The sequence below is a fragment of the Sciurus vulgaris genome (assembly GCF_902686455.1).
Source record: "Sciurus vulgaris genome assembly, chromosome: 14".
Lineage (NCBI taxonomy): Eukaryota > Metazoa > Chordata > Mammalia > Rodentia > Sciuridae > Sciurus > Sciurus vulgaris.
In genome coordinates, this window is record NC_136475.1 from 49,110,305 (window position 1) to 49,129,529 (window position 19,225).

Sequence of the window (19,225 nt, forward strand, 5' to 3'; positions counted from 1 at the left end):
TTTTCAAATTAAATAAATGTATTTGGTTCTCACAGTGGATGAATGGCAATTCTCTGCGATATTAGCTTCCTTTAATGTATCCCTCCAGACCTGTTGTAGTAAAGGATGAAATACTTAAAAATTTGTACTTTGTTTTAGCAGTCTGGACAGCCACAGGGTCCTTTAGGTTCTGTTCCCAGGGAAGTTTCCCACATGACCACCGCAGCATGCAGTAGCCGAGGATTTCAACGTCACTTCTTCTGGACAGGGCTACAGAAGTAAACATTAAGAGGGGGGATAAGTAAGTCCTTGAGAAAGAGAGAAATCTTTGAGTGAACTACTATTGATGAAATATGGAAAAGCCAAATAGGCAAAGTGTTTTGTTTGTTCAGCTGGAGTAAAACTTAAAACGCCCAGGCGTTTGGCCCCAGTCCACAGACAGGCAGTGACTTGTTGCTGTTGAAAGTCAGGGTCAGTTTCCTCACCTCCTCCAACTTCATCTTTCCTTAGTCTGGCCTGTCACATGAACTTGATCCCCATGGCCTCTGACATGATCCAGACAACCCATAACCCGGCACCAACACTTTCTCAAAGAGCCAAGCAGTAAAACAAAGAAATAAATGTCTGCAGCTAAATTGCTAACATATGTTCCAGGAAGTCCATGGGGTCTGCATTGGTCATGCAGAGACCCTTTGAGTGCAGACTAAACACTGATGGCCTTTCCTGTTTTACTCACACTGGTGGCAGCATTTGAAGTTGGAAGAATATGACAAAACTGCCATCTAGTGTGCAGTCTTAAAAAACAGGCTTATCTGAGGATTTTTCAGTTACATGAAAGTCTAATTAAAATAGATCCACTGCTTTGGATGCACAATTCTACAATGTTACAGATATTATCTTTATAAGTAAGCAGCACTAAGCTAAAATTCTACCTCCAAATCCTAGAAAGTCTAAAGGTGAGGCAATGGTATGGGACATGAGGAGAGAGGTGGTGGAGAGTGAGTTTGAAGCCAAATAGAGACTCTTAGAATTTAATAAAAGATGGCTTTTCATTTAAAAAAAAGAATACATTCCAAGAACATTTTCATAGCCCTGTAAATATATTTATACCAAGTCATTAAATGCTACACACTAATGTCATCATGATTTTATATACATATGTGTGTTAAAGTGCCTTTTATCAAAAGATAGACAATGAAACCTAAGAAATGTGTCAAATATAATTGATACTTGTTAACAAGTCACTGAAATAATGATTGCAACATCAGCAAATACCCATAAAATAAACTCATTTTTAACAACCATTTCAAAGTGTTATAAAAACAATAGGCTGGTATTTATATTTCTACCACTACTTGAATGTTCATCTGAGTAGGAATAATATAATCTCCCCAGAGCAATATGTGACTGTTAAACCTGCTGTAAACAGGTATCCTGTTTTATTATCGTTCATTAAATAAACTCTGAAAAGTCACTCAGTAAACTTGGATTTTAATTTAAAAAGTCATCTACTAAGAACAATGATGCCAGCGTGTTGCAACTACTTTTGGTTACCATACGTAAGTAGTTACAAAAGCAGAAGACAAGATCAGCTCTTACACATACTCTATCTTAACTGCTATTAGAGTACTGGATTATTAAAGGCCCTTCAATCCAGCAGAACGTTGCAGTCCCACGGGTGCCATTTTACTTTCTGCACAAGCTTCAACAATGTCCTAATGCAAGACTTGGCTCTCATATTAAAATAAAAACACAATCTCCACCATGCTGTTCTGCAGTTATTTCTTTAGTAATAAATCTCCCATTAATAATGGAATGGTTCCATTTGTACAGATGTGCTCACAAGTCCCTTTTCCATTATGGCAATTCCCGATTACCACCACTGAAAAAAAAATCACATCCTCTAATTTTCAAAAAATGATATTTTGGCACCTGTTTGGATGATACAGGCTACAAGAGGCCCTTGGAGGAAAAACAATCAGAATTAAAATGGAATGAACCTTCACAGCCACTTCCCCCAACCCCCCAACTGAGGGATTAATTGATATGAAGCTGTAAGTAATGACAAGTCATTTAGATTTCTGAAGTCAATCTTTCATAAACTGGTCTTCATTTAAAATAGCCCTTTGAGAGTTAACTTTACTTCACTATGATAGTTTTTGGTCTTACCTAATTAAAATACATTATCACATTTCTCAGTCTTTCACTTATTTTCTTTTACTGCACATACACATTAGTAACTGTGGCTAAGCATTCTACCACTGTTTCCACTAAGTTCTATAAAAATATGTTATATTTAAAAGAATATCTAATAGCCACCCTTTTCTACTAGTAAAGAGATAAGAGCATAAAGTGTTTGAGTATATCACTTTCCCTTAAATTCCCTCCCAGAAAAACAAACGGAAAGCTTGACTTGTTTTGGGAAACTACTGTTCACTTACCATCTACAATACAGTAATATCTACTAAATTTTAAATTATTCTAGATGACAATATTAGAATCTGAGTGTACTGCTTACATGCAAATTGGTCATAGTTGAAGAGGATTACTGATATTTAACTATAAAGATGCGTTTTGGGTGGTGAAGTATAGCTCAGTGGTAAAGCACTTATCTAGTATGCACAAGAACCTGGGTTCAATCCCTAACACTGGAAAAACTAAAAAACAAACAAATTAAGAAAAAAAAAAAAAAACCCTCCAAGTTTGAAAATTGCTTCTTTTGTTATAGAATTTAAAAATTCATTTAAAAACATGCTAAGCGAGGCAGTAAATGGAAAGAGCCCTAGACTACGAATTCACAGAGAGGAGATCCACCTCTGGTTCCACCATTATTACTTTTTTAGTGCTAAGATTCAATGATGTCAGGTAATATATTTCTTCGAACATCTTTTCATTTACTCAGAAAATATATTATGAATTGTTTTGAGTCATGCATTTGAATAATTACAATATATAAAGTTCTTCAATTATACTTTGAAGAAAATAGTAAGCTTTCATAAATTTCAAAAAAAATCAAGAATTTACTATTTTATGTAAATATGATTTACTTATAGTGAGATTGTTATTAATACAACTTTTCTGCTACACTTTCTCAATTTAGTTTCTAAGTATTATTTGGCATCTAATGTTTGTTGAGCTTACATATGGAACAAGGTAAATTAGTCTTTTCAGTGAAAGTCTGTGGTGTTCTCAACTGTTCAACATTTCAAAATGATAAATCACAGCCAAGAGTAACAACCAAAAAACAAAAGAAAACAAACAAACAAACAAAAACAGACAAAATACTGGGGGTGGGCTCAGTGGTACAGTATGTGCCTAGCAGGTGCAAGGCCCTGGGTCTGATCCCCAGCAAAGAAAAAAGAAAAAAAGGCACAGGTGAGAACTTTAATTCTATTTCAGTGAAAATCAGACTCTAGAAATAGTTCACATTAGAATCTGACCTAACTTTTCTGTGTACATACATGAATACACTACAGGGAATCTCAACATCTTGTACATCCACAAGACTAGGATCCTAATTAGAATAAGATATACTCCATGTTTATATAAATGTCAAAATAGACTCTACTATCATGTATAACTAAAAGGAACAAATAAAACATACAAATCATATAGAATAAAGCATGGCATACAGCAAGTAAAAGAAAAGAATGCATAATCAATAAAAACAATTGATGTGATTTATAGAGAGCTGCTACTGTGCCAGGTACTCTACCTGCTTTTTTATTATTTCATTGAATCACTAGAACAGTGTAAGACATTATTAACCATGTTGGAAAATAAAAAAAAAAGAAGCTAAAAGGGGTTAAGTAACTTGTTCAGTATCACTGAGCAAAACTGGAGTTCCACACTGAAATCTTTCAGAATCCAAAGCCCATGCTCTGTCTAATAATTATTTGCTTCCAGAAATAGTTTTAACATTATTCGAACAGCATTATTTACACTACTTTTATATTAAGGAATTGTCTGAGGCAGGCAATTTAACTTAAAGCACTGAAAGACATATTGACACAAAGAAATATGCTTTTGTCATAAACAAGCCACAGATCCCAAGATCTTATTTGCATCCCTAAGTTTTATAAAAGGATAGTTTCATGAAAAATTATTTCTTTCAAGCTACTTCACTCTCATAAAGAAGGGTCTCCAAGTTAAAATGTTGATTTATAAAGTGTTAAATGGTCCTTCCAAGTTGGCACAGAAACAACATAGAGACCACTTTCAAGAACTGGTCCTTAGTCTAAAGACAAATGAGTAAAATTCACCAACAGGAATGAAAGAGAAAAAGCAAAGTTTAAGTGTTAATCCCCAAAATGGATCTGATTATTTGCCTAAGGGGCTTTCTGTTTAGTTTTATTTCTTATACATAGCAGCACTGTGGAGTATGAAGGGAAACAGGGATTGGTAGAAAATAAAATGAACTTGAAAATGTTTGGGTTCAAATGCCCCAAAATATGAATATATGTGACCAGAAATGACAATGAGAAAGCAGAAAACATCTAAGTAAGATGCTCACTTAACAAACTGAGTAGTGACATCTGAAGGACAAATTTAAAGCTTTAAAGCTTGTTCTTACTTTTCCAACTGATAACTTACATAATTAAATATTTTGTCCATTGGAATGTACAAAGAGCTACAAAATATGGTAACCACTATTTACTGCAATTTCAAAAAGGATATTAGAAAAGTAGAATGTAATGCATAATATTTCAAGTAAAATCCTGAATCCAGGTCTCTCTTTTCCCAGTACCTTTTAAATTGTACGTTTTGCTTTCTCATGAAACACTACTACATGAAGATTAAGAAAAGCCATTCAACAAAGCAAAGATATTTTACATTTGGCCATTGTATATTCTTTAACCCAAGAGTTCAATTAAAAAATCAAGATGTATGTTAAGACTTTAAAAGTCATATATGAATGCAAACAAATGGTTATATGCCACACAGAAGCAACAATCTTCATTACTGTTTATACATTAACCAGACGGTTTACAGCAGTAAAATTTACCTAAATGAAGAACTCAACAGCGTATTTTTCTGATTACTAATGAAATAAGGGAATACCAATATTTGATGGCTTACTTTTATATCTTATAATAGGAAAATAAGTTTCCTTTTTTGAATTATTGTTTGGGAGGATAAGTATTGTACAAACCATGTCATTTTCCTAAGTTTGGTAACATGAAAATACATTCTCAGTTTATTTCACATATATTTTGTAAGTTGGAGTGCAAAATGAAAGGAAACCATGCAAGAAATAACACCAGATTTGGATTTCATATACTGCAGCAATTGGCAAAAATAACAAAGTATGTTAATATATTTCTTTGACACTGAATATATTACATAAACAAATGGACATTTAAAGTACAATTTAGAGATCATATTTTATGGTCATCAATGATGTCGAATTAAAACAGGTATTATACACTCAATGCCTAGGTCTGAAGTATTTTAAAAAGCTCAATATGTTAAATGCAGTATATCTCTAGAGAAATTAGGTATTGACTGCATGCCTCAGTGAGTAGAAAAATCTACAGAAATCCATATCACACATTGATCCAAATATTGCTTTTTAACATTACTAAGAATGTAACAAATTTTAAAACAGTATATTTGACAAAGATATAATTCTCTTTAATTATCAGGCAACGAGAACAAGATGCGTCAAATTTATATGTGCTAGTTTCTATTGAGTAAAAAAATAATGGAAGAAATAAATACAACATATATTACTCTAATTTTATACTGAATAAAGCAGTTCAGCCACTTAGAAAATGCCTTTAGGATACATGAGAGAATTGAGTTTGGAAGAATAACTGCAATGTTTAAAAAATATACAGATACATAGATGTATGATAGTTCCAGGAATAAGTTATCTGTCCATTCATCTCTATGCATAATTTTTAATCTGTAATAACATGAGCTAATAGCTAAAATGGTTATTTCTTTTCCTCCCTTTAAAGCTGAATGAGAAAACGTTTAGGTGAGGGGGCCAAGATACTTTTTATTCAGACTCTTCATTATAAAAACTTAATCCATACACACACAAAAATGAGCTTTCCCTTCTATTTCTGAATAACCATTAGAAAAAGTAGGAGAGACCAGATAGTCTGATCAAGTTAACAGTTTACTGGGTGGCTAACTCATAAGACAGTTTTACATTAAAATCTGAATATTCTCCTTGGCATGACCAGACCCAGATATACCTGACTCACAGCAAATGCTTGGCAACTAGAAGCTCTACTTTGTAGTGATAACTTTTGTTCTCTGTGCTTTCTTTTGCATTATCTTTCCTCCATATTTATTTGATCATAGCTACACTGGTACAGAAGATGTTTCTGAGATTAAGTTACACAGTGGCTGTACTAAAAGTAAACACATGAATATTTATGAATCTTGCCCTTCTGCATTTACCTATAGGATTTATGGTCCTGTTTATTCTAGTTTTCTATGGTTAAATAATTATTTCTCATAAAATGCTGAACTGAAATATTTTATTTTAGAAAATTAAATGCAAAACATTATGAATGAACACCATTCAAACATTTGAGAATGTTAAATCTTCAATTTTATACACAAGACTAAAATTGCACATAAAAATTTCAGCAAATGTGTGAACACACATGTATGTGCTCATATACATGAGCCTAGAAGTCTAAAGTAAATCATATTTTAAATGCATGAAGGTAATCTACTATTTAGGAACCCTGGAAAACCTGTGATAAAAATGAATATTCCAGCATGAAACTTTCCAGAAAATCCCAAAAATATTTAATGCAGGTTCATCCCTGAATAGTCCTTCCAGTGATATAATCTTTCTATGATTATTCTAATTATTCTAATTATTCTATGATTATTCAATTTTCTCTTCAAAGACCTAGAATGGTGAAATCTACTCAACTCATCAACGTGTATAAAAATCAAGGGAGAAAAAAACTTTAAATGGACTACTGAATAAAATTTTTTTCAAATATTTCATGAAGATAGAACAATGAAAACAAACACTCAACTACAGAATTAACTGAAGATAAGATTCAGAATTACTACTGTCAAACTTTGGTCAGACCAACACCTAATAACACCCTTACATAAGTACAATGGTTTCTTAGCTATTTTCATATACAAAATCAGACTGAATCAGTATCAATGCCATCAATTCAAATAAATGGCCCAACCATAAATCACTATTATTATTAACAAAACTGAAAAAATAGTTAAGAATCTGTATGATAAATTTCCATGTGTACCATTATGTAAAAAATAACTGCATGTATCTTAAAATAAATCTGGCAAAAGTGAAGAATAAAACTCATTGGAAATGAAAGAACTTTAAGTTAAAAAACATTATCAGTGAATATTTTTGATGTTTATGCTTATTAATTAACCAAAGCAATGTCCCATTGTCTTTAAATGCTGATTTATTAGCAATGTATATAGTGAAAAGTTGCACAAACACTACTAAATTTCTGAGTGATCATTACTTTTCCAAGAAAATCATACTTGGAAAAGAAAATGTAGTGATTTCTTTTACTCTGTGCTGGGAGTATAAAAGTTAAATTCTGTTTCAGAAAATATATTCTAAGATTCTTCCTGACAGCAAGAAGGTACACAACGGACACACTTGTTTCACTTTTTCATTGGCCTACCTTAAACTAATGTGGATTTTTAATTGCTCTGGAAAATGATCAAGACCCTCTATATTACATGGTCAATGGTCCTTTTAATAGCAAAGGCAATAACATACAGTTGTTTGCGCCAACTAAAACTCGTTAGAAAGTCTCAGTTTAGGGTAACAGTTCAACAAACCATTAAGAAGTGCAAATGTCTCACTGCCTTTTAGAGAAAATGTGGTTGTCTCAATGCTGTTTAAAAATTGTTTGTTTGGTTTAGCATATTTGAAAATACTTTTATAAACAAAGTTTACAAAGAATATAATTTTAAAAGCCAAAGTTTTTCAATAATCACAATTTTTTCACTAGCATAACATTAGAATTGACTTTTTGTCTTGCTGACAGAGCAACTAAGAAAGTACAGTTGCATTGACCATATTGATTGTGAACAAAGCAACCATCAGTGGGACTCAGCACCATATATTTTCAATATTGACCTCCTACTTCCTTTTCCATGGCTTTCTGGGTCGGCTATTGGATTTGGACTGCAGAGTAATAAACAGCTAAGGTTTAATTAATGGTAAATGAATACAAGACATAGGTTATGACTTTAACTAATTAGGGAATTGTTGAATTAAGTCTGCCTTGGAATGCAAGGCAGTCCAATCAATATCCAATAAAAGGACTATGTATGTAATTTACCTGCAAATGTGTTTCCAATACCATCAAAGTGAGTTTAAATAAGTAAGATATATGAAAGGCGACGAGGAGAGATTTCCACAAGTTAACACTTTATAGTTTCAGAAGGATATCCTTATTGTGGAGAGATGATATCTTCTAAACTTTTGATAAGGGCACAAGGAAACAAGAAATAATCATTCACATATAAAACTTTATGAAGTCTGATATTCACTACATCATCAAAACTCTTCACTGATCTCCAGGGTTAAGATATACAAGCTAGTGACTTTCTGGGCAAGAGAACATCAAGCTTTGTTTACTTCATAGCCTTTGGCTCCTTCTTGCCTTGTCACAGTCTATGTCTCCATCCACTGTTAGAGGCAATATTCATTGGTATAACAGGAACTCACTAGTTCACATAAAAACCTTAGCAGCGCTCTCACTCTTCAAACTGACTCTGCCAAGGTCATCTCACGCAGCTTTATTACTCTCGACTCTAATCATTCTTCTAAAATAAAAGTAAGAAAAAGAAAAGAGAAACCCACCTACTCCCTTGTGGGCATCCAAGCTGGTAAACTCTATTGTCCCATTATGGCCTTTTCTAGGATTTTCCTGGTACTGTTTGTGGTTCCCATTGGGACAATATCTGTAGGAAAGTCCATAATCTGCAAGATAAACCTGGAAGACATGAACAGACAAATGAATAATGCTTTTGTCCTCTGAAAATATGGCCTTTATAATTAAGTCTTAAGAAGCTGATAACTTAGGAACAGTCTCAGATCTATATTTTATTAAACCAAGTGGTGCCTCAGGATAAAATATATACAACTAGGGGGCTGTAACAACTAACTTTCCAACTTAAATCCTTACTGCATCATGGGCATATCTGATTTCTGGGCTGACTTAGATTTTAGTTTTTCTTATTTTGGTGTTGAATTCCCTTTCCTCCAGGTGGGCATCCAGACATCGTAAACCACAATATGTCTTTTTATCTATATTCACACAGCTTATGAGGCTTGGCCTTTCCTTGTAACCCCTCCTAGAAACATAAACTGTTTTAAGGATAGAAGAGATATAAGAACAAATATTCTAAATATATAAACCTGATTTTATAAGTCTCCATTCATAGGAAATATACAAATAGTGAATAGACTATTAGGGGTGGTGGCTCAAAACAGACCAAAAAATCTGAAAAGCAAAAGTCACCCCGTGTTGTCTGTGTTTAAGAATGGAGCATCACTGCAGGACTTCTGGCCTTTCAGACTGATCATATCACCACTGTTATCCTTAAGTCAGTCAGAATTGCAAGCAGGGTCCCCAAACAGAAATACAGATTGTTAAAAGTAGACAGCAATTCAAGTGAATTTTTCTCAGATTACTTTTGGAGAAAGAAGGAAGGGGGAAGGACTGAGTGGTTTTACAGATATAGCATACGTAGAATGGAGAACTGCTGGACAGTTTTGGTGACATGGATTCAGAAAATGTAATTCCCACCCATATGCTACTATTCCATTCCCCTGCTCCAAAAGAAAGCATTTTCAACTTTTAACACACGTTGTTTCATAAATATTTCTTTACAATGTAGGGAATGTTTCGAGATGTGGCTTCAAGATAACAGATAATTATAATCTGCATTTTAAAATTTCAATTTAAAAGAATATTCAGTATTTGGGTATTAGTTTAAACTTTTGGTTTTAGGATAGCCTAAGTAGAAGAAATTTTGAACTTTAAAATAGAAAAAGCACAAATATTTGCTAGAGTGTCTGAAAACATATTTCCATTTGTCTCTCTTTACACATGCACTATTTCTCGATATCGCCTCAAAAGTAACTAATTTCTCCACCCTAAATAACCCGACACTTCAGGACCAGTTGCTTCCCTTCACTATTTCTGATGTGTTTATGTCTTTATTTCAAGAACTAAACAGACTTCACTTTGCAAGTACCTGGAAGGGTATTCAGCAAACAGAATCATATTTTAGTACATCAGAGTAGTTTATTATTTTTTTAGAAAGAGCTATCAAGAAGTTTTTCATGTTGTCATTACTCCAAAAAGAAAGACCAACATTTTAAGAATGGATACTAGGCACTAGGTCAGTGCCCCAACCATCTCCTGAATTCCCATAGGTAGGGTATCATTATCAACATTTTATTCCTGTGGAAATGAAGGCTTCACGTATCTCTACGAGTTGTGTAAGAAAATGCAACCAGGATTCCACAGCAGTTCTGACTTTAGAGTCTTCACCTCTCAGTCACTGTCAAAGCAAAAGTGCAGCAGGCAATTGAGTTAAACTCATAAAGGAAACTTTCTTCAAGATTACTGCAATAGGGGAGAGAGTCTGAACTCAACTCCAATGAAACAAAAGACAGGAAAGGCTGTATGCTAGTGAGCCAGCGGGAGAGTACTAGAAGATGTTAAGTGAGTATTGGTCAATGTGATAATGCCATCTGTGTTTGCTAACTGGCACCTGGTTACTGCCTCCCATGGAGACTACCACCCTGCATAGAGACAACTCCCAAGTCCTTAACAAAAAACATGCCTATGTTCTAAAGTTTGTAAGACTGGGAGAAAATCTGTATCTCAAAAGGAAAGGAAATAATTTACAATTTTAAGTTTTCTTAAGTAAATAAGAAAAGGGACGTCAGGACTATGGTCAGGAAGAAAACTGTCAAAAGTTTAGTCAAGCTGATGAGCACCTTATGACCATGAAAAAAGAGCATAATTGTAAAAGAGAGAAAAGAGAAGCAGGAAGGGGAAGGAGGAAGAGACTGATAGAGAACCACATGTGGCCCAAAGAGCTCAAAGTCTAAAATATTTACTATCCAGTCTTTACAGAAGAGGTTTGTCAACCTCTGGGGTGAAATTCGGTTTAGTTATTTTTTTATAGTATCCTTTTTTCTCCATGTGAAATAAAAAAAAAACAACAAATAGTTTATACTTTTTCACTGCACTTATAAATACGTATAATATTCCTGGTTTTAGGTAAGCCTGCCTTAGGATACTCAAAGATTTACACCAGGATTGAGTAGGGGATGATTATTTGCATTGTAACAAGACTAGCCATAGGAATATTTAAATAGCTAGCTCTCTAATGCATTTTAAGTGATTTTCTTTTTATGTACTTGTTCTGAACATAGTAACCCCTTCCTTCCTCCATGAATACAAAGATAGCCCTGCTTCAGAGAACTTTCTACTGCACTCGACTGCCTCTCACATTTCCATATGACACTCGAAATCACTCAGTTATGTCCCTTTCCAACTTTCTGAGGTAGAAAGGGAAAATACACACCAGTATCCACATTTACTAGGTGGGAAATACTATGATTCATGCAAATATTGCAAGTCACCAGAGCTCACTGAAGCCACTTCCTAGGAGGGTCTCATTGTTTTAGTGACCTTCTTTTCCCCCTCCCCCTAAAGCACCCAAACTAAACTAATGCTTCCATGGACTCTCAATTTTAATGTCTTATGATTGAATAGACAGTGTGGCAGCCACGAAGGTACACTCTCATCAAGAAAGGACTGGCCTTTCACCTGTAAGGAATGCAATAGGCTCACAGCCTCCAGCAGCAGGGCCACTGGGACCTGCTGCACAGCCTGAGAGAGATGGTCATCTATTCTTGGGAAGCCTTCACCAATGACTAACCATGGGGAGGAAAGGGAATGGTCATTTCTACTCAACTGGCATCTCCAATCATCATCATCATCATCATATAAAAATCATAATCTTCTAATTTTCATTTATTATTTTATAAATTCTAATAAACAATATATTATTACAAATAGGCTTTTGCTATTATTAATTATTTTTTAAAAAAATAATCTTTGCTATAGAGTCAAGCAATGGGTTGGCTGAGACTGTCAGGTGTGCATCGCAGTCTCCCAGCCCAGTTCAGCTTCTGTCCTTTTACAAGGGTCAGATCCACAGTCCACCCTGAGAGTTTTCCCTATCCAGTCCTGTTTCCTCTTTTTATCTTGCACAGGTATTAAATTCCCTTCCCCCAACAAAGTCCTTGCACTCCTAATTGTCTCAGCATCTGTCTCCCTGAGAACTTGATTTGACACAGCTGGTCAGTAAATAATATACTTGATTAATGAATGAAACAAAGATGAAAAACACATTATCCTTTGAGTACAACAAATGAAAACACAACTTTGCCATGAGCCAGGATGTACCCATATACACCATAGTCTCAAGTTTTGCATTTGATTAAGCTTTTACTTCCAGTAGCCTTTGCTGCCTGATGCTTGCATGGTCAATAAAGGCTTTATTTTCCCAGATGAATGGGTGAAACCAAGGATGAGAGCACCTGTGACAATTCTCCTTGACAAAATTTGTGTGAGAAGGGCCTTTATCCTCAACTAGGTACCTCTCCAGATCCACCCCAAGTGCAATTCTTACCTTCTACCACACTTTCTGAATTCACACACTTCCTGGACTCACCACTCACACCTGAATCCTGTTCTGGCATGAGATACTTTTAACCACAGGCAATTTGTTGGTTTTCACTTGTGTCCCTATGGATTTCCTATTATAACAATATGCAAAAGTATTTAGCATTTATTTATGCCTCAGTTCCACATTTGGAAGCTGTAAGTTTCCAAGGGAAAGAGGGGTCAGGATAAGGTGCAGAAACCTTTGTTTCTGTGACAGCTCAAATGCCTTTTGCATAGTAGGTTTTCAATAAATTTTCATTGATTTGACTTGATGGTAATAATTGGACCAACTGAAGAAATTCTTTTCCATAACTATCTAGGCACCAAGCATAATGAACTATTGGGAATTGTACACTTTAAAAACAAAAAGAAAAAAAAATGTATATTCATTGAACTCTTGCTAAGTGAGAGCATTAAGTGCTTTACACTAGACAAATCATTTAAACCTTATTAGCCTAAAGAGAAGTTATTTTAAGGTCTTTTGAGGATGAGAAAATAGGATAAGGTTTGTTGCTCTGTGCAAAACAAACTTCTAGCAGCTGGCAAAGCTGGAATTTGAACTTCAATCAATCTGACCAGAAGACCGAGTTGTTTTCCATCTGGTCCACATTGAGGAAAGGGAGATGGCTTAGCACATCTGTAGGTAGATAGAAAAGATGTGCTTTGACAAAAGTGTAACAACCTATGAAATTTTTGAGCAAGTGGAGGTTACTTCCATTAGAAAGTCTCAGAAGAAGCAGCAACATTTAAATTGGGCCTTGAAATATATCTAAGATTCCCACAGATGGAGACAGGGAATAAGATACAACGCAAGAAGAAAAATCAAGGTGTGGGTCAGCAGGTGCTGGTAGTACATAGGTTAGTGGAAACACAAGTCAGAAAAAGGATCCACATTCATTTTCAGAGAGCATTGGAAACTGTGCTAAGAAGGTGGGATACTTTTGTAGGTAAACACACGTCACTGAAGGGCTTTGCAAGAAAAAATATCAGCACTGGCAGCAGAGAGTCAAATTAAGAGACTATAATAGTAATCCAGGCAAGAGGATGTGGACTAGAGTACTGGTGAAGGGAGACAAAGAGGGCCACAGATTTCAGGATGGGTTGCGGGGGACTGTGAAGATAGAGCGACTGGATGGAGAAATGAGAATTCAACAGAGAAAAAAGGGATCAGAGGAGGAAAAGGAGATTTGAAAGAAAATGATCATTTTTGTACCCAAAGCAAATTGAATGATTGGTGATGAACAGTCCAATCCAACTAACTTCTGTTTCTGTCAGCCTATGTAGGACTGAGTGACGTAGTAGCAGCTGATGGATAAAAGTAAAGGATCTCCTTCTCCTCAAGGGTTGATCTTCCTACTCCTGGAGAGTCAGGACTCACCAGTAAGGAGCAGCCAGACTAGCTCAAACTCAAGTACAGCTTTCAACTGGGGAGATTCAGTAAAGGACTGTCAAGGATAAGGAGCTCTTAAATCAGATTCCCTGGGTGTTAAGTCCTGGCTCTGCCTCTGGTTCCTATTGTAGTCCTAGCCAAGTTACTTTTTTGTACTTCTGTTTCACCAACTAAGAAATAAGCTACCTCTCTCAAAGTGGTATTGAAAGGACCAAATAATTCAAACCTGTCAAAGTCTTTGACCCAAATCCAGCACATAGTAATAGATAGAAAATAACACCTAACCAGAATATAAGTCATGTTTCATAAATCTAAAGAATTCTTGTGTTCTTTTGTTATCAGCATAACAACCATAAAAAATGTTATTTTCTAGCTATTGTATTGGAGAGCTGTGAGGGATAATCTGTTCCCTGTTTCTCTCTTTGGTTCTGGTGGCCTAAGGCACTCCTTGGCTTATAGGTGGTATTCTCTGTCTCTTTCACATTGTCTTTTTTCTACCCATGTCAGTTTCTGTTTCTACCCATGTCAAATTTCCCCTCTTCATGAGATCACAAACCATACCAAAGTGTGTCCTCCCTAATGACCTCACTTTAATTTGATCATCTACAAAGACCCTCTTGCCAAATAAGGTCACTTTCACAGGTAGTAGAGATGAAGCCTTCAAAAGCTCTTGAGGAAATGCTTCAATCCACAGCAGTCCCCATTCTGTTTGCAAATATCCTGAGAGGGTTCTCTCTACAAGAAAGCATGCATAATGGCCATCTTCAACAGGGAAGGTCTCTTGATAGTGGTAGATCTCTTCCAAGAGAAACTTAAGATATGTACAAATGACTTAATGTACCTGGCTATACTACCACTGAACCTGTTACTAATGAACACTGACTAAATAATAAATTCATATATACATTAATCTCTTCAATTTATCATTGTTCACTTATCACTCACATATTAAGTGTGTTCTACATTCCACACTCTCTGCCAGTTGCTGGTAATAAATCAGTCAACACAACTAGAACACAATACTAGTTTTCCCATTTACAAGATTAGAAACTTTATTTCCTGGAAGGACCAATACATAGTACATAAAGAAACCATACTAACCTGTTTCTATACCAGTAGTTTCCTAAATCAGATTTGTAGCTAACTACCAGTTCTATACAGAGACATAGAGACTGAGAAATGAAAGGGACAAAGGAGATCGAGTAGGCTACTCCATTTATAGAAAGTGAATCTATGCCTCCAAGAAGCCTACAGAATTGTTTAAAGGAGGAAGAGACCTGAAGTACTGGAATTTTATTAACTAGAATAAAAATTATCCCTGTTCCCAACTTTTCATGAACTTTAGAATACAGAAGAAAGAAGAAAGTGGAAGAAATAAAGCTAAGATCACAAACCATACCAATACCTGATACTAAGGAATGGTTGCTAATTTTATTGCATGCTAATGACATGATAATATGGTAAACTGCATTATTTTGAAAATGCATACATAAATATTTAGGTAGTATATCATAATATTTTTAATTTACCATAAAATACTTCAGCCAAAAAAAACCCCCAATAAAACAAAAATTTTAAATGTTAATTTTAAAACAAAATATACATGGAACCCTCTGTTTTGCAATATGTTTGAAATTTTTCAAAATAAAGTTTAAAAAATATATTTTGCCTAGAGGAAAAATTTTATATTTAGTAGGTTCTTGGAGTTTTACCACTGGAAAATAAGTTTTGCAAAATATTAATTTCCTAAAATTAATATCAATTTCTAAATTACAGTTATGATATTGTCTTCAATATTTTTCACCCATCAATACACTCTCATAAGACTATAGTAGTCCATAATTGAACAGCTATCAGTTTCATAGTATTTTGAAATACAAATTTTTAAAACACGGTTCAAATTTGATTTTGAAACAGACATCTTATGCCCAAGTTAAGAACAAATTTTTGAGCTGGGTGTGGTGGCAGATGTCGGTAATCCCAGCTACATGGGAGGCTAAGGCAGGAGAATAATAAGTTTGAGGGCAGTTTCAGCAACTTAACAAGACCTGTTTCAAAATAAAAAAAAATTTAAAAAGGGCTGGAAATGTGGCTCAGGGGTTCAGTACCCCTGGGTTTAATCCTGGTATGAAAAAAAAAAAAAGAAAGAACAAATGGATAAGAGAAATGCTATTATGCCAAGCACATATTTGATTACTTAAAATTTTTATAAATACTTAATCAAATTGAAGTTCAGAAAAATAATAAAATTAACACACCACAGAAAGTTAAGTGAAAATAAAATTTAGAATTGTTTACTTTCATCTGACAAAATACTGGAAGAATTCCAAAATAGTTTATAGAAGTGATCCCAACATATTCAGTTGTTATACTGTGATAAAGAAAAATCTAGTGATAGTGCATATTTTTAAAATAACCCTATTAACATAAAATTCATAAAATTCTAAAAGTTCATATAACTACAATCACAGGAACAATTTCAAGTTTCTTTTTTTAACTAAAAATATAAAGTAGGATTTCACTAGGAAAAAATAATATGCGTGTGACTACAAGCTACAAGTGGCCATAAACACTGTGTTATATTGAATCTATGACATAATCCTATCCATACAATAGCAAACCACTTTATAATAGCCTCACCAGCTGTAACACCTAGTAACACCTTAGCATCATCAAGCTAAGATAAACAACACTACTCTGGAAATGAAATTTTAAGCTATTACAAGAACTAAATTTTATATACATTCCACAAAATGCCACTTCTAAATGGTAGCCATATTATGTGCACATACCATGTAAAATTCTTAGGTACACTTCACACTCCATCTTACAAGCAACTGTGATTGATAAATAGATTGTGTTATAATTCCCTCTAGCCAACAGTGAACAAGCAACTTTAATGAGGCTTATGACCCTAAACTATGGATATCCAAGGGACTCTGAAAGTATTTTGTCACCAGATATAGGTCAGATGCTACAATTCCTTCTCCCAGATCATTAAATTTTTTTTCTAAATTTAAACTTTTTAACTTCCTTAGTTTTGCAATAATAGGCAAGACACTTTGGAAACTTTATGAGAAACATTTCCTTCTGGAATGAGCATAAGCGCTTGGAGAATAAATTTTCAGGGAATCACAGAATTTTAGAGCTAGAAGGAACCTTTGATATCACTTAGCTAAAGTCTCCTACTCTGTAACTCAAAGTTGAAGGCTGCAGTTATGATCAGTGGCAGACCTGAGACCGGAATTGGTCTCCTGAGTCATTCCAGCATGGCTCACAGCAGTCAAGATGGCCATCACAAGTTCTAAGTCACATTTAACACTCCAGATGTTGACATGAAGAGCTGTTCTTTACCGGTGAGGGTTACCCTCTTTGATTAAGCATGCAGCTTTGGAACAGAAAGACATGGAGTATGATCAGGCATGGAACTTTATAATCAAGGTACTTCTGGCAATAGGTGAGATAACAGATACTGTATCAAAACTGCCCTCAGGTCTTGGACAGTCGATGAAGTATCTCTTGAAGAGTTAAATGAAAGAAATACAGGTGCCATGAAGAATACAAAAGAAGAAAAGAGAAATGTACCTACCTATAAGACTTAAGGAGTTCATTTTAGTTCAGCATAAATAACATAAGTGAGATTTGAGTGCTCATGGGCTTAAAATACACATTTGGAGCTAAAGAGAATCAGAAAAGGAGAAGATCAGTATAGACCAAAATCAAGAAAGACTCTACCCAAAAGCAGGGATGTTCACTGGTGCAAAAAAGAAAAAAAAAATATGCTTCTGATCAACAGGGTGTGCCCTTCTAGATGTAAGGAGAACATCTGTACCACTGAAATAAAAGGTGAGTTGTTGGTTAAACTGTGTCAACCTTCTTCACCATGACCCTGGAAGATCCAGCAGAAAGGATCTTATTCAAAACTACCACTTAGCATCATTTCTCGTGATGCCTACAATAAGCAAAAAAGACATTTGTTTTCTAAATACTAGATCAGCACTCATAAACATAACTTCCCAGTTATAAATTATATAATAGTATATTCTAAAATCAGACAACTTTAAAATGTAGCTTAGGTAATGCAAGAGGATGATGTCTACCTACTTATATGGGAAGATTTAGAAAGACATTAAAGGATAGATTATATGCCCATTACACAACAGATGTTTTAAAAGTTAGTTAACATTTTTATACTGTCTTTTCTAAAGATGTTCTATGTTCTTCTGTGTTTCTTTAGATAATTTAATATTTAAACAAACCAGTACAAAGGACAAATAACATTTTATATACCGAATAGAGCATTACCAGTGAGGCCTTTCTTTAGTCTTTTGCCTAAAATAAATGCTTCTTTAAAACTCTTGTTAAAATGGAGATGGCTTGAAGGACAGGAAATCCCAGACCAGGCATGGTGGCACATGCTTGGAATCCCAGATGCTTGTGATGCTGAGGCAGGAAGATCACAAATTCAAGGTCAGTCTTAGCAACTTAAGGAGACTCTGTCTCAAAATAAAAATTAAAAAAAAAAAAAAATAGGAAACTCCCAGATTTGTTTTAACATGTAGATCAAGATAAAAATTGAGAGGCAATTTTTCAAGAAACTCAAGAAAAATGAACTAAGTATTTTAAATTCATCCAAGTTTATCTTTCAAGTATGAATGCAATTTCTAAAACTTTTTAAAATGCAGTCAGGCCCCATGGCACACACCTGTAATCCCAGTGGCTCAGTAGGCTAAGGCAGGAAGACTGCAAATTTGAGGCCAGCCTCAGCAACTTAGTGAGGCCCTAGGCAACTTAGCAAGACCGGGTCTCAAAAATTAAAAAAATAAATTAATTAATTAAAAGGGCTGGGGATGTGAGGATGTGGCTCAGTGGTTAAATGCCTCTGGGTTTGATCCATGGTACTAAAAAAAAAAAACAAACAAAATACAAAGCAAAAAAACCCCATAGTGAACATGTGCCAATGGGCACTTCTTGAATAATGTACCAGGAGGTAAGCTACATGCAATCAAAAGATGGGAGTAACTTTGGTGAGAAGACAGAAGGGTGAGTACTTAAAATATTATATCTAAGAATAAAATAAAACTTGGGATACATGAAAGAAGAATTATAAAAATGTATTTTTTAAAAA

General features: G+C 34.6%; 1 protein-coding gene across 7 annotated transcripts in view; it reads right to left on the reverse strand.

The window, feature by feature from the left end:
* Positions 1 to 19,225, reverse strand: part of VRK2 (VRK serine/threonine kinase 2) — a gene marked incomplete at its 5' end in the record, with an annotated part of 141,219 nt that overhangs the window by 74,578 nt on the left and 47,416 nt on the right. For all 7 annotated transcript variants that reach the window (XM_079110471.1, XM_079110469.1, XM_079110467.1 and 4 more), the window contains 2 exons: positions 129 to 249; positions 8,816 to 8,948. In XM_079110471.1, coding sequence (XP_078966597.1) covers positions 129 to 249; positions 8,816 to 8,948 — 254 coding nt within the window. The remainder of the gene's footprint in view (positions 1 to 128; positions 250 to 8,815; positions 8,949 to 19,225) is intronic.